The 15,267-nt window shown below is 37.8% G+C and overlaps 1 protein-coding gene across 1 annotated transcript; it reads right to left on the reverse strand.

Moving 5' to 3' along the window:
* Positions 1–5,998: 5,998 nt before the first annotated feature.
* Positions 5,999–13,472, reverse strand: ZPBP2 (zona pellucida binding protein 2). The gene is given in 9 exon segments (XM_040641223.1): positions 5,999–6,006; positions 7,260–7,388; positions 7,969–8,149; positions 9,094–9,176; positions 9,813–10,031; positions 10,651–10,812; positions 11,869–11,994; positions 13,087–13,152; positions 13,284–13,472. Coding segments are annotated over 9 exon segments (1,023 nt in total). The 5' UTR covers positions 13,333–13,472.
* Between the last annotated feature and the right edge of the window lie 1,795 nt (positions 13,473–15,267).

Genomic DNA, 15,267 nt, shown 5'->3' on the forward strand with positions numbered 1-15,267 from the left:
CTATGTCTGCAAGAAACGGACTTCAAACTCCTTTGGACTGAGGTGAACTTCCTCTACCCTCTGAGTTGTTATGCAACATCTTCTAATCAGTGGTTGCTGGTCAAAACCACTTTTTCTCTTTTTTTGCTTCCTGTTTCCTTATCTCTTTTGTTTTCCAAACACCTTCATTGCTCTCTATTTGTTTCTGGATTCGGTTACCAGATATCAATGTGTTACCCTGGGAGGATCCAAAGTGATAGCATAGTATCTGTTTATCCAAACTCCACCTCACATTTCTAGCCGTCTTCATAAAAAACACTGACACTCTGGAACTACACTTTGGCACCAGTCATGTTTCTGCAACCTCAGGGGCTTTCAGACCTACATAATTCATTATTGTGTCAGGGCTGTCTGAAGTTATATTACTTCCTACCAGCTACAATTTGTTCTTTCTTGGCTACTGAATTTTCAGTTCTGAGGAATGGGTTACTGGCGAAGTAATAAGCCTGCTATGGTAAGAAAATAATTTCCATTCTAAGACACTGACACCTGCACAAAGCTGGCAATCTTGTGTTTTTATCCATTATTGTAACTTAAAAATTCTTTTTCTCGAGATAAGTTTTTTTTTTTTACTGTAAAACTATTTCTACTCATGGAGCTAAAGGTAATCATACTGATCTGTCAGTTTATCTACATTCTTCCTTCCGAGGGACTGAAGAAGCTTATGAAACCGAAGGAGGAAGGCAAGAAGGGCCCCGAGAAACATTTATCACATGCAAGGGCTGTGGGGTAAGGAAAGCTTGCCAAGGATGAACACAGTTAAGATGCAAATATGGCAACAATCTAAAGTGTAAAAGGACGCTGGAGCATGAAAAACAAAATGTAAAAGGAGAAAATAGTGTCCTGGCTCAGAAAAAAAGAAATTCACAAACTCAAGAGCAGTGCCTATATTCTGTGGGATTATCTAAAAGAGCTGGGGAAGGAAAGTCAAGTCACAGCTCACACCATCAGGAAGCAGCAGGTGGCAATCTTACGTACTCAGTACCATCACTAGTTCTCCCTTTAACCTGTACTGCTCATTTTCCCTCACTGGGGCTGGTTAAAATTTATATTTTGTTCCTATCTTCTTTGCCTAATGGACACTTTCTCATTAAACTGCTTTATCTGAAGAGCTCATACAAAATGTTAGGAATAGTTATTACTTGTGAAGATAAAACTTGCAAAGAAAGACAGAAGATCTAGTAATTAAGAGCCTAGATTCTAGAGACTTCCAACGCCAGCTCTACCACTTACTAGCTGTGTGACTTTGGGCGAATTACTTAACGATTATGTCCTTCTGCTTGCTCTCTATAAAATGTGAATGAGTATGTACCTACTATGACGAACATGAGGACTACTGAGTAACTACATCAAGAACATTTCGGAGAGTACCTGGCGCCTCGTGCTCTGTGTGTGCTGTGTGTGTCAGCCGTTCTTCGGGAGCACGTGCAGCTTTCCCCCTTCGGTTCCCTAGGCATCTCTCTCTCTAGGATGGTTCTGGTGGTGGTTCCACCTTCAAGAAGGAGACATTTAATTCTTTTTTTTCTTTTAAAGATGTATCTATCTATTTGAGAGAGAGAAAGAGTGAGTGGGGGTGGGGGGGTGGCAGAAGGAGAGAGAAAAAGAATCTCAAGCAGACTCCCCGCCGAGGGTGAGGTCTAACACAGGTCTAGATGTAATGACTCTGAGATCATGACTTGAGCCAAAATCAAGAGTCGGAGGACACTTAACCGACTGAGCTCCAGGCACCCCAAGACATTTAATTCGTAAGGGGACAGAAGTTTCTCTTTAGGATTCAATCATTAAAATGTTCACATTCTGTTTCTCACTTTTATAAAATTCTGTTTCAAAATGAGACATACTATTATAAAATAAAAAAAGAATAATGCATTAGTCTATCTCAGGGCAACATTATATTCATTAACCTGTGTGACTAATTCCTTTTACATTGACAGAGTAAAACTGTCCAAACAACAGAGATTCATCCTTACTGGAACAGACACAAATTCTGGGTGTGGATTTGCCTCCTGTGCTCAGAATGCTTCTGCCAGCTCCAGTGGACTCATAGGGTGCCTTATCTACCATCATGACACACCACACGGCATTGTGTCTGATCAAGGAATTCACTTCAAAGCAAAGGAAGTGAAGCAATGGGCTCATAACCATGGAATTAAATGGTCTTACCACATACCCCATCACCCAGAAGCAACTGGCATAACTGAAAGGTGAAATGGCTTACCAAAATCTCAGTTACAGTATCAGTTGAGAGATAATACCCTGAAACAAAGGGGTTCTGTATATGCTTTGAATCAGAGACAAATATATATAGTGCTGTCTCCTTCATAGCCAGAATAGTCCAGAAATCAGAGATGGAAGTAGAAGTGGGCCCTCTCAAAATTATACCTAGTAACCCACTTGCAGAATTTTTCTTTCTATCCTGGCAACTTTGAGCTCTACTGGTTTGGAGATCATTGTCCTCAAGTGGGGGAATGCTTCTACCAGGAAACACAACAATGGTTCTTTCCTGAATTGGAAGATGAGACTGCCACCTGGATATTTAAGCTCCATATACTATGGAACGAACAGGCCAGGAAAAAGGGAGGTGGTGTATTAAATTACTGGAGTGATGGTCCTGATTACCAAGAGAGAGTTGAGTTGCTACGTGACAGCAGCAAGAAGAACTGTTTCTGGAACCTAGGAGATTTTCTGGGGGTGCTTCTTAGTTCTTTCTTGTCCAATACTAAAGGTTAATGGAAAACTACATAGCAACAACAATAATAAAGAAGGGCAGAACACGAGGACTCATACTCTTTGGGAATGAAGGTTTTGGTCATTCCACCAAATAAAGAACCCAGAGCAACTGAAGTTCTGGCTGAGGCCAAGAAAAGATGGAATAGAGTAGTTAAAGAAGCCACAGATAACAATTACAACCTTATGACCAATTACAGAAACAAAGTAGCTTTGCATATTTTCTCTTTGCTTGTTATAATCATGGTTATTTTAATTCACTGCCTATTTTCTTCTCTCTGATTTTTAGTTTATATTCAAGTTGTTGGAAGTGAATTTTACAATTCAGTCCTTAGGACACAGAACGGGACTGTGAATGAATTTGAGGAATAATTAATATAGCCAGCAATAGAAACAATGACTATTGGAACTATGTGCTGTTATATTTTTAGGAAATCGTGAATACTTTTATGATGGATAGCTGTATCTTCTTAGGTAGAAATATAAAAGTTCTTTGTCAGTGTACAAGTGTTAAATGGTATGTAGAAAGGTTCATATGGAAGCTAAATAGTCAAAGGGTTGCACCATTTCAGTTATTAATTTATTGCCTCTCAGCTCCAAATATATCTTTTTTGTCTGTTTTGTGAAAATGGATCTAGGTCTTGTAAATGTTTTCCTTCACCAGCTGGCACAGCATTAAGTTTTGTCAGAGATGATGCTGGAGAGACATTAGAGGAGGAAAGGAATTTTCTTTCTGGTTCTAGATTGTTGCCTTGGCAGGTTCCTGAGACATTTCCAGTGTTCATATCCCACAGCGCATGGTAACAGCTCTCCTCCTTGTGTGGTTTTGTAGTTGAGTGAGAAATTACCCCTTGAACAACTTTCCTTGGCACCCTAAAGGGTGGATCTCTGGAAAGTTACACAGAGTGAATTTCCAGCATCAGTGACTTCTGCCATTCAGTGACCCATGGTTGTGGCCTCTTCAATAAGGTCTGGATGTCTGCTCTGGGAGATGGTGGCTCATTCTTGAACACTCTCTCTCAGTCCTAGTGACAGGAGCTGCTCTTTATATCTGCTATTCCTACATTCTTTAGGGTTCTCTTTATATCTTACTAACCAATTCCTTGCTATTCTAATCCCCTGTTATAGTTAATACTTCTTTATATCATCCTGTTCAAATTATTTTGTGTTTTCTGTCTCCTAAGAGGATCCTGACTAACTCACATTATCTATAATGTTAATGCTAATACTAAATCTATTATTAAAACCAGATGATGATATCACAAGAAATGAAAACTGCAGACAAGTATGTCTCATGAACATAAAAGCACGAATCCTCAACAGATGATTAGCAAATCAAATCCAACAGTGTATAAAAATAATTATACACCATGACCAAAAGGAATTTATTCTAAATATGCTAGGATTATTCAACATTTGAAAATCAATTAATGCAATCCATCTCATCAACAGGCTAAAGAAGAAAAATAATATGATTACATCAATAAATACAGAAAAAACATTTGGTAAAATCCAATACCCATTCATGATAAAAACTCTCAGCAAACTAGGAATAGAGTAGAACTTCCTTGACTCCCTAAAAAACTATAGCTAACATCATACTTACTGGTGAGAAACTGGATGCTTTCTGTCTAAGATCCAGAGCAAGGCAAGGATGTCCTCTCTTACCACTCCTATTCAATATCATACTGGAAGTTCTAGTTTATGCAGTAAGACAAGACAAGAAAGTGAAAAATATACAGTCTGGGAAATAAAAAACAAAACTGTCTTTGTTCGTAGATAACATGATTGTTTTTGTAGAAAACCCCAAAGAATCAGGGCGCCTGGGTAGGGCAGCCAGTTGAGTGTCTGAATCTTGGGTTCCACTCCAGTCGGTTTCCACTCTGGTTGTAATCTTGGGGTTATGGGATGGAGCCCAGAATCAGGCTCCATGCTCAGCGCAGAGTCTGCTTAGGATTCTCTCTCCCTTTCCCTCTGCCCTTTCCCCGTGCACACATGTATGCACATGCATGCACACACCTTTTCTCTCTTCCTCTCACAAATAAATAAATCTTTTTTTTAAAAAAAGAAAATCCCAAAGAATCAACAAAAATATCTTGGAATTAATAAACGATTACAGTAAAATCACAGGATATGAGGTTAATATACAAAAACCAACTGCCTTCCTAAATACCAGAGAACATCTGGAATTCGAAATTTAAGAAATACAGTGTAATTTATATTTGCACCAAAACCTTTAAATATTTAGACATAAATGTAAGAAAATATGTACAGGATCTATGCAAGGAGAACTACAAAACTCTCATTAAAGAAATCAAAGAAGATCTAAATAAACAGAGAGCTATTCTATGTTCCTGGATAGGGAGACTTGATATATTTAAGACGTCAATTTCCCCCAATTCAACCTATAGATTTAATGCAATTCCAACCAAACTCCCAGCAAGTTATTTGGTGGTTATCAACAAACTGATTCTAAAGTTTATATGGAAAGCCAAAGATTCAGAATAACACAATACTAAAGAAGAACAAAGTCAGAGGACTGATACTAACCAAATTTAAGATTTACTATACAGCAATCAAGACACCATGGTATTGATGAAAGGCTAAACAAATTGATAAATGGAGCAGAATAGAGAACCCAGACATAGACCCACACAAATGTAGTCAACTGATCATTGACAAAGGAGTGAAGACAATTCAATGGAGGAAGGATAGTCTTTTCAACAAATGATGCTGGAACTGGACATCCATATGCAAAAAAATGAATCTTGACACACAACTTATTCTCTTCACAAAATACAAATTAATGTTAGACTTAAATGTAAAACATGAAACTATGTAACTTCTAGAATGTAACAGGAGAAAATCTAGATGATTGTGGGTTTGGTGAAGAGTTTCTAGGTATGATGCCAAAAGCATGATCCGCGAAAGAGAAAATGGTAAGTTGGACTTTACTAAAATTAAAAACTTCTGCTTGATGAAAGACACTGTTAAAAGAATGAAGAGAAAGAATGGGAGAAAATATTTGCAAAACATGTAACTGAGAAGGAATCTGTAGTTAAAATATACAAAGAACTCTTAGAACTCAGCAATAAGAGAATAAAAAATCCAATTAAAAAATGAACAAAGATCTGGACACCTAACAAAAGAAGATATACAAATAAGCATATGAAAGATGCTCAGCATCAGATGTCATTAGAGAATTTCAAATTAACACAACAATGAAATTCTACTATATACCTATGAGAACGGCAAAATTCAAAAAACTGAAAATACCAAACGCTGGTGAAGATGAGAAGTGATAAGAACATATTCATTGCTGGGGAGAATGCAAAATGGTAAACCAATTTGGGAGATGGTCTGGCAGTTTCTTACAAAACTAAACCATACAATCCAGCAAGCACGCTCCTAGATATTTATGCAATTGAGTTGAAAACTGAAGTCCACACAAAAACCTGCACACAAATGTTTACAGCAGCTTTATTCATAATCACCAAAAACTGGAAGCAACCAAGATGTCCTTCGTACATCCATACAATGGGATATTATTCAGCAATAAAAAATGATCAAGTCACAAAAAGACAGGGAGGAACCTTAAATGTATATTGCTAAGTGAAAGAAGCCAGCCTGAAAAGTCTACATACTGTATAATTCCAAGTACATGACATTTTGGTAAAGGCAAAACCATAGAGACATTAAAAAAAATCAGTGGTGTCAAGGGTTCTGGAGCAAGAGGGAGAGATGAATAGGTAAAGCACAAGGGATTTTTAGGGAGGTGCAACTATTCTGTATGAAACTGTAATGGTAAACACAAGGCATTATGCATTTGTCAAAACCCATAGAACTGTATAACACAAAGAATGAACCTTAATGTAAACTATGAACTATAGTTAATAATAGTTATCAACTTTGGTTCATTAATTGTAACAAATGTATCATGCCGATGCAAGAGGTTAATAGTAGGGGAAATTGGGGAGGCGTGAGGGTATACGAAACTCTATGTAATATCTGCTCAATTATTCTATAAATCTAAAACTATACTTTCAAAACTAATTATTTAAAAAACAAAAGCAAAGGGACCAAAAGAAACAACGTTTTTGGTTTTAATTACAAAAGTACTATAAATGTCTTTATATCATATCAGAGTGATTTCAAACAAATTAATATATGGAAAGTATAAAGTTTTTATTATATTATACTTTGCTACTCCTCTTGACCTTAATATAGTCTTAGGTACAGAGCAACAGATTCAGTTTGTAAACAGCAAAACACATGTCATGGAAATCATCCACTAATACACTTTCCTTTGTCCACTGGAGATACTAAATTCCTTCTTAGAAATGCCATGTCAACTATCTTTTTGAAGTTTCTTAAATGTATGTTTTCCGATGTTTTGGTCTTACTGGTCTTACTTAATGGGTCTTTGATGTTCCGGGATGTGAACAAATTATCTTATGTTCCCCACCTCCAGAAGCAAGTAACAATACTTTCACCTCTAGTCTTCATAATATGATTTTTGTTCGAAGTTTATGTGCAAGATTTAGCTCCATAAATACGGATGGAAACGCAGCTCTGACAAGTAACATCAACATCAGGACTAAAAGTCCCAGGACCACAAACCACTGCAGAGGAAAAAACACGGAGCAGATTATTATCATTTCAGTTAGAGGTATTTTATGCCAGTAATATAAATCTGCCTTCAGTATCACATTGTTTCTATACCTATGTTATACTGGGTAATGTTCAGCCAATTAAGTTGTGGAAGATTATTTGAGTTTGAAACATTGTAATTTGATGATCTTAAAGGTAGGAGAAAGTTAGAATCCTATTTTTTCCTTTAATATCAGTATTTTACAGTATCTTCTGCCGTGCCCCATTTATGAGTTCCTACTTCTAGTTTTCTAGTTTCTATTTCCAATTCTGTTTTCTAGATAGGACCATCCTGTTGTTTTCCTTCGTAGCATAGCAGCTCAACTCAGAACACTATAGAAATGTTTTATAACACAGGAGAGTGCATTAGGAAGAATTAATACTCATGAGGATGATTATATTTAGAAATTTGGGCTTTGAATTTTTACTTCCCTTTAACTAAATATAACTTATTGTGAAAGAATCAATATATTCAATTATCCTAAGGGAATTATTAATCTAGTCTTCTGACTATATAACCTAAATATTTAGATATTTATATTTTATAATTACCGCAACAGCTAGCACAATTACTGTGTAGACCTTCATTTTTTCCAAAGCCTGGACGACAGCTATCCATACGTACTACTTGAAAACTGTGGTCCACGAAATGCATAGCTGGTATAGTTTTATTAAAGTCGTGATAGTAAATATATGCTTGGCTCCGGAAAAATTCTTCTATCCGATCTCTTGCCTAAGATTTTAAAATACCAGAAAGAAATACAATTACTAAACTGTGAACCAAATTTATCCTCCTGTATCAGAGGCCATGAAACATAGTAAAGCATGTCATCCTTTATCCAACAGATGAATTCCTGAAAAGTTGTGTGTTAATGTTAAATTTAGTCTAGCCTTGACCTTATCAATTATTGTCAATTCATATGTACAATAGTGAAGAAAAATTAAATTGAGGTTTAAATTATTTCCAGCATGTCTGTTTCATGTGTGGATAACTGAGAGTTCATCATTTCTAATTCCAAAGAGCCAAGCAAAATGGAAACCAAAACTATTCTCTAATCAGCATTACAAACTAATGATGTAAATTTTATTTTATTTTTTGAACACAGAGTTTGTAATAACTAATATTAACTGAGTGCTTTCCATAAGCCATGCGCAATATTAAGGGTATAGGCTCAGGAACTAGATCAGGAGAGTAAAGGGATTTTTTAGACTATGTCCTTAGCCTCTGAGAATGGCAGAGGGGAAAGCAACTATTACGACCAGCAGACATACAATTTTGGAAGGACTACTGGTTTAACCTAGGATTACATGATTGTGGGGCTGTTCTTCAAGCTGCTGCTTAGATACCATCTGGGAAACAAAAACCAGGGATTCATCCTTCCATCATAGAAAAAATACATACTATTAACCTGGAGAGCTATATATTATTCTAGATGTATTATTCCAAAACAAAACATCTTGATACAGCCAAGACTCTCACAATCTCTGCCTAAAAACTGAAACAAAAAAAATCAATAATTTAAATCTACTTGCTTAGAATGCCAATTATTATTATTCACAATATGGAGAAATCAATTTTTGAGGAAACTTTTAAATTAATAAGATGAGCATTTATAAAAATTTTTACATAGTTTTATTAACTATTCAAATACTTTCCCCCTACATTGAAATTCTCACCTGGAGGATATTACGGTTAGTGATATCTTCACAGTCAGCAGAATCATTGCATGCACCTTTCCACCCTGGTGCAAAAGGATTAACTGGAGAAGAAAAAAATGATATCTTCACAAAAGAATTCTAAAAAGTTCCAACCATTCCAATAAAGCTTTGAATGCTGAATTCAGTATGTTTGCATGCTTGTGTTTAATCTATCTAATCCTAGTAACAGAGTAAAGTGCACAATTTGAATAATTTATACATTATGATTTCACTCCATCTGGGGGCTAATCAAAGTAACTACAAGGCTTTAAAATGGATGGAAATCAATTTGGTTTGGTTCCTCTCTTTTATTAAATTCTTCTCAAAAATACAATTTAAGTTTTTAGGAATTTATTAATTAAATATTAGCTGCATAGTATTTATAAAAAATACTGCCTTCTAAAAGATAAGCAACAATATTGGGGTGCCTGCTTGGCTCAGTCTGTAGAGCATGCAACTCTTGATCTCAGGGTTGTGAATTCAAGCCCCACATTGAGCGTGGAGCCTACTTAAAAAAAATAAGTAAAAAAATAAAAGATCAGCAACAATATATCCTTGTTTAAAGTAAATAATTAATGTTAATTTTTAAAACCTTAACCAGGCTAGAACCAACGATATACTTTAGTGCATAACAAATATTTAAGGCCTACTATTTTGTAAGATATCTCACATTAAAGAAATGTTGAATTTTCTTTTACCTTGAAAGGCTATAAATAGCTCATGTATGAGGCCATGTTGTGGAATTTTAACAAAATGGCATTTATATGATGGTTCTATGACATGGCATGACAAATCAGAGATTAAATTATCCAAGATTTTCTTCAGCACTCTAAAAAGCAGGTCATTATATCTTCCTTCACAAGACTTTGTGGTAAAACGTACAGCCATCTGATATGAATAATCAGGTTCCCGATAGGCTTTAAAAAATGATGAGAATAAAAACAGTTGTGCTTAGCATTGTGCTACTAAACAATTTGCAAATAATGTGTAATATTAAATCTCATTAATCTTGCAAATCAGCATAGAAATTTATCTAATAAAATGTTTTATCAGTTTGTCCTCAAAAATATACAAAACGAATAACTTTAATGAACAAAGGTTGTTTTCATCTGATACATTATCTACTCAGTACAAGAGAAGAAATGGCTGGATATATAGATAAGAGTATCAAAAAAAAATAAGATGGGGGAATGTCTTAATTTGCTGAAAGTGTCATTGCTATCAGCACAGTCCAGTGAAAATGTCATCAATTTGCTTTTATAGAACTAAACATCAGTTTTAAATGACCTGACAAAATTGTGGTAAAGTAGATTGTACTTGCATACCTAGATGGTGGGAAGTGGGAGGCTGAAAGAGGATTATTTAGGACACACTATCTAGATGTCAATTTAAGAGTTTGCATAATCAAATACGCCAAAATACTCCATAAGTCATAATGATTATATATAACAGACTCATTTTCACTAAATGAAGAGACCATACACTTAATTCGTATCCTAACTAAATGTGTACGTTAAAATGTGCCCATATTCTTACCAAAGATCATAAAGTCATATCTCTGCTTTACTATCGTTTCTTCTTGGGTTTCCGCTTTGACAGTCTTATAAGAAAGAGTACATGTGTAAAGTCCAGACAAAGCCTCCAGAAAATCTTCCACCTTCAGCTTTCCTGTTTTAGTTATATTTATTCGATTATTTTCTAAACAGAAACAGTAAATTACTTGGTTATTTAACATATAACAATTCAAACATTATTTAGTAAACTTGGGGTTATAAATACATATAAAACTTAAAAAATTAATGGACTATTTAACTTCAAGAATTCAAAATAGTCTTAATTCTGTTATTACTCTATGGAAAACCACATAAGATAAGTACACTTGAAAAATATATTTTGATTTTCTTTAACTCATTTTTTGGCCTCTAATTTCAATTGGTTTATGCTGGTAATTTAGTAAATGAGATTACACTGCTCTGTAGTACTACACAATTTCCTCACATAAGACAGAAATTAATAATGCTAATATTCCAAGACACTCTTCTAACATCATGAAAAATTACACATTAGATACTTCATCTCCAATACAGATGCTACAAAGATAAATTTTAGGGTTTTTAAAAAAAGATTTTATTTATTTGACAGAGAGTGAGAGAGCACAAACGGGGAGCAGAAGAGGGAGAAGCAGGCTCCCTGCTGAGCAGGGAGCTGGACTTGGGACCCTGGGATCACGACCTGAGCAGAAGGCAGACACTTAACTGAGCCACCCAGGCACCCCAAATTTTAGGTTTTATAAAAAACTTTTGAACTAATACAGCTCTGGGAAGTAGGATACACAAATTACTGCTTCGATTTTTTTCATAAAGAGAAAATAAGTCACCAAGATATAACATGATTTGCTGTATCTGAGTATGGGGCAGGTGAAACCGCAGTTAAAATTAAATTTCAATTGTTCATCCCAATAAGTGACAGTGCTTTTCTTTAAAAGAAAAAAAAAAGTCCCTATCATTTAAGAAGATAACTAAGATCAGAGGCGCCTGGGTGGCACAGCGGTTAAGCGTCTGCTTTCGGCTCAGGGCATGATCCCGGCGTTATGGGATCGAGCCCCACATCAGGCTCCTCTGCTATGAGCCTGCTTCTTCCTCTCCCACTCCCCCTGCTTGTGTTCCCTCTCTCGCTGGCTGTCTCTATCTCTGTCGAATAAATAAATAAAACCTTAAAAGAAAAAAAGAAGATAACTAAGATCAAATAAATTACCTGTTAATGGCTTTTCATTAGGCCCAATCCATGTGTAGGTGGGGTCCACTGTTTCTTTTTTAGCACGTTTATAATCCATACAGGCAAGGATTGGGCTATTGTGGTGTAATTTTACATATATTTTCACTGTGACAAAATAAAATAATATAAAGCAAAATTAAATTAAGAAATACACTTCCTTCCATTTTGTCCCAAAGACACACTGATTAGTTCTTTCTGGATTTCAGTATTTTAAAAATCAGCATATCATTATAACACTTAGAATGCTAACATAAATTTCTTCTTATAAGTTTTTAAAACTCTAGACGTATTATTTTTTCTGTGATATTATAGTTTTGTTTATAAAAATGTACATGATATATTTAGTTCATTTCAGAACTCACTTGAATCACAATTCTTTGAAGGGTTAGTGGAATCTATTTAAAGATCAGAAAAGGATTTGAAATTGGTTGCAAAACTATTCTCAAGATAATCACGGTCATCCCTAAGAGGAACTTGATATTTAACTATAAATGTCCTTTTTTAGGAACAATAATTAAGCTTATGTGGGAGCATACTAGAAAGATTTTCTGCAGTTACCTGTTCTGTGTTTCGGATCTGGTAGAGGCAGCAATACTCTACTTAGAACCAACACAATCCCACAAGATACTGACTTTAAAGTCTACTGAATGCCAGGCCCTAAACCTACAAAGAAGACACCATCGCACAATTTAGGGGACGGGAAAAAGGGGAGGGTCTCCAAACATGGAGAGATCCCAAACATGACAAATGCTATGAACTGGCCCCAAATTAGCTAAAGTTAGCCGCGTGACCAATTTTCCTTGGGCAGTGTGGGAAAGTGTCATCACAGTGATTCACAGTGATAAACGACATTTGAGCTGAGCCTTAAAGGATGTGTAGGAGCTCCAAACAGAGGGACTCGAAGCCCTGGAAATCACTGAGTGGGCCTTGCACGTTGCAAAGCAGCAGAGACACCTGGAAGTGAGGTGGCATCAGAGAGAGATCTGGATTGAATCCTAGCTCCTTACGAGCTGCGCGGCTTTAGGCCAGGTGATACACTGAGGCGTCGCTGTAACGATGAAATGACACGAGTGCCAAGCACCAGGTGGACGTCAATGAGCTCTCTCTCCCTTTCCCTCCGCTGGCAGAACATTAAGCAGGTCCAACTGCACACCCGCCTCTTCTGATAGACTCTGCGGGTGAAGAGGTCCTTAGTACCTGGGTGTCCGGGCTTGCCATAAATGAAGCCTTTCCCCGTACGTTCAGAAGAACGCTGCCATCCAACTGTGGAAGAAAGAAACCACTGACTTTTTAGGTAGAAGAGAAGCGCGGGCGCTAAGAGTGGGGCAGGGCAGGACGAAGCGGAGCGGGCAGGACTGGGAAGAGGGGCGGGGGTGGGGGGGGAGGAGCCCCACCTCCAGTGAGGTACCAGAGCACCGCGGAGAGTAGGACCCACGCTCGCATCACGGCTCAGGGGCTAGCGTCGCTGGAGGCGTCGAGGGGCGGGCTCCTTCCTACCTCAGCCCAGGCCCAGCGCCTCCCCATCTCTCCTCCACAGAGCGGAGCAAACCGCCGGGGTCAGCTCCCCTACCCGTCCGTCGCTACAGCGGGAGCGGACGCGCAGGAGAGCGCGTGCGCGCTCCGGGGCCTCGCGCGCGGGGGCGGGGCGGACGCGTGCTGGGCCCGAGCAAGGGAGGCGAGCGCCCCGCCCCCTCGCTCGCACGCGGCTGCTCTCGTGCGAGTGCCTCGCGCCTGGCGCCATTTTCCCGCGCTCTCCGTGACTTAGTTCTCTGAGTAGCCCTCCTCCCCACCCCGGGAGAGAAGGAAAGAGGAATGTTAAAGAAGCCAAGCCTTCGCGTTTCGGTTACTTCCTTTTCTGGAGGCTGAAGAGATCCACGAGAGGAACACTGTGGATCCCAAATAGAACGATGCGGTAAGGCGAGTAAGGATGGAATTACATTAAGCCCGGAGGGAGGGAGAAGCGTGTGAGAATTTGCTCCTTACAGGAAGCAAAGAGCCTGTGGGAATTTCCCGTGCCTTGCTTCTCATGAATTCTGCCTGAAGTTGTGTGCAGCATCTTTTCCAAACTCTTCCACCCAATTTTTACCTAACTGCATTTTCTACTCCCCAAACGAAGAACTTGAAGAACCATTTGTGCACCAACAAGGCATCTCCAGCCCTTCCCACGCTAGAGAAACATTTAACCTTTATTTTCCACATCGAGTATCAGACGGCGTTGGGAGACCCCCCATGCAAATTTATCTAGGGTCGTGAAGTAACCTTGCTTTTGAAAACGGGCCCAATCGAAAGACAAGATCCCCGAAGTGTACTTTTCCTGTGGGGACGGATGACAGATGAGTAATGATCACAGAGCTCGGAAAGAGACCATGCCCGTGTCTTTCATGATTCCTTCTTGGCGACCAGTTCGGTGGCCTGTTTGTTGTCTATTTCTTAGCAGCGGGACACCCTCGGGGGTGGTTTTGAGTAGGCTGATGGGTAAAGAGACCAAGGTTCAGACAGGGTGCAGAATGATTATTTTGGGTGAGATCAAGAGTTTTCAGTTTTATTTCCTTTGAGCCAAGTCAGTACTTGGACTATCTCAGATGGTCCAGGAGCAACCTTTGTCAGTGATTTCGTTTTTAGTCACTGTTAATTATACCTACATAGCTTAAGCCATGAGATGTGATTCGGTGAGTCAGATCCACCCATGTCAGTTACCATGTCTAGGTTAATGGTTTAGTCTCAACTGTTCCCTTCCTCCTTGAGGTAGTGATAATGAAGACAAAATTAGGCATTATCTTTAATTCCCTAGCAGTTTGACATTACAGTTTTAGTCAAAGTACATGACAAATCCACAGTGTTTTATTAGTTTCCCAGTTATTAGAAGTCATCGATCCTTATAAATCCTGTGTGATAAACTTTGAATACTGTAAGAAGAGACTTAACCAAATGAGTAGTAGTTGTTGAAAGTGCCCCTCTATTCTTTTAAAATAAACTTTTGATTTTAGAACAGTTTTAGATCTACAGAAAAATTGTGAGTATAGTACAGAGTTCTTGTATACTTCCACCTAGTTTTCCCTAATGACAACTTAGGTTAGTATAGTACATTTCTCACAATTAACGAACCAGCGTTGATACATTACTATTAAATAAGACATATATTTTATTTAGATTTCTTAGTTTTTACTTAATGTCCCTTTTCTGCTCCAGAATCCCATCCAGACTCCCACACTACATTAAGTCATCATGTCTCTTTAGGTTCTTCTTGGCTGTGACAGTTTCTCAGACATTTCTTGCGTTTTGATAACCTTGACAGTAAAAGACATTTTTGATGACATTACCTGACCTTAACTGGTTAGGTACTTGGCAGAATGCCTCTCTATTGGAATTTGTCTGATG

The sequence above is a fragment of the Ursus maritimus genome, unplaced genomic scaffold (assembly GCF_017311325.1).
Source record: "Ursus maritimus isolate PB19 unplaced genomic scaffold, ASM1731132v1 scaffold_24, whole genome shotgun sequence".
Taxonomy (NCBI): Eukaryota; Metazoa; Chordata; class Mammalia; order Carnivora; family Ursidae; genus Ursus; species Ursus maritimus.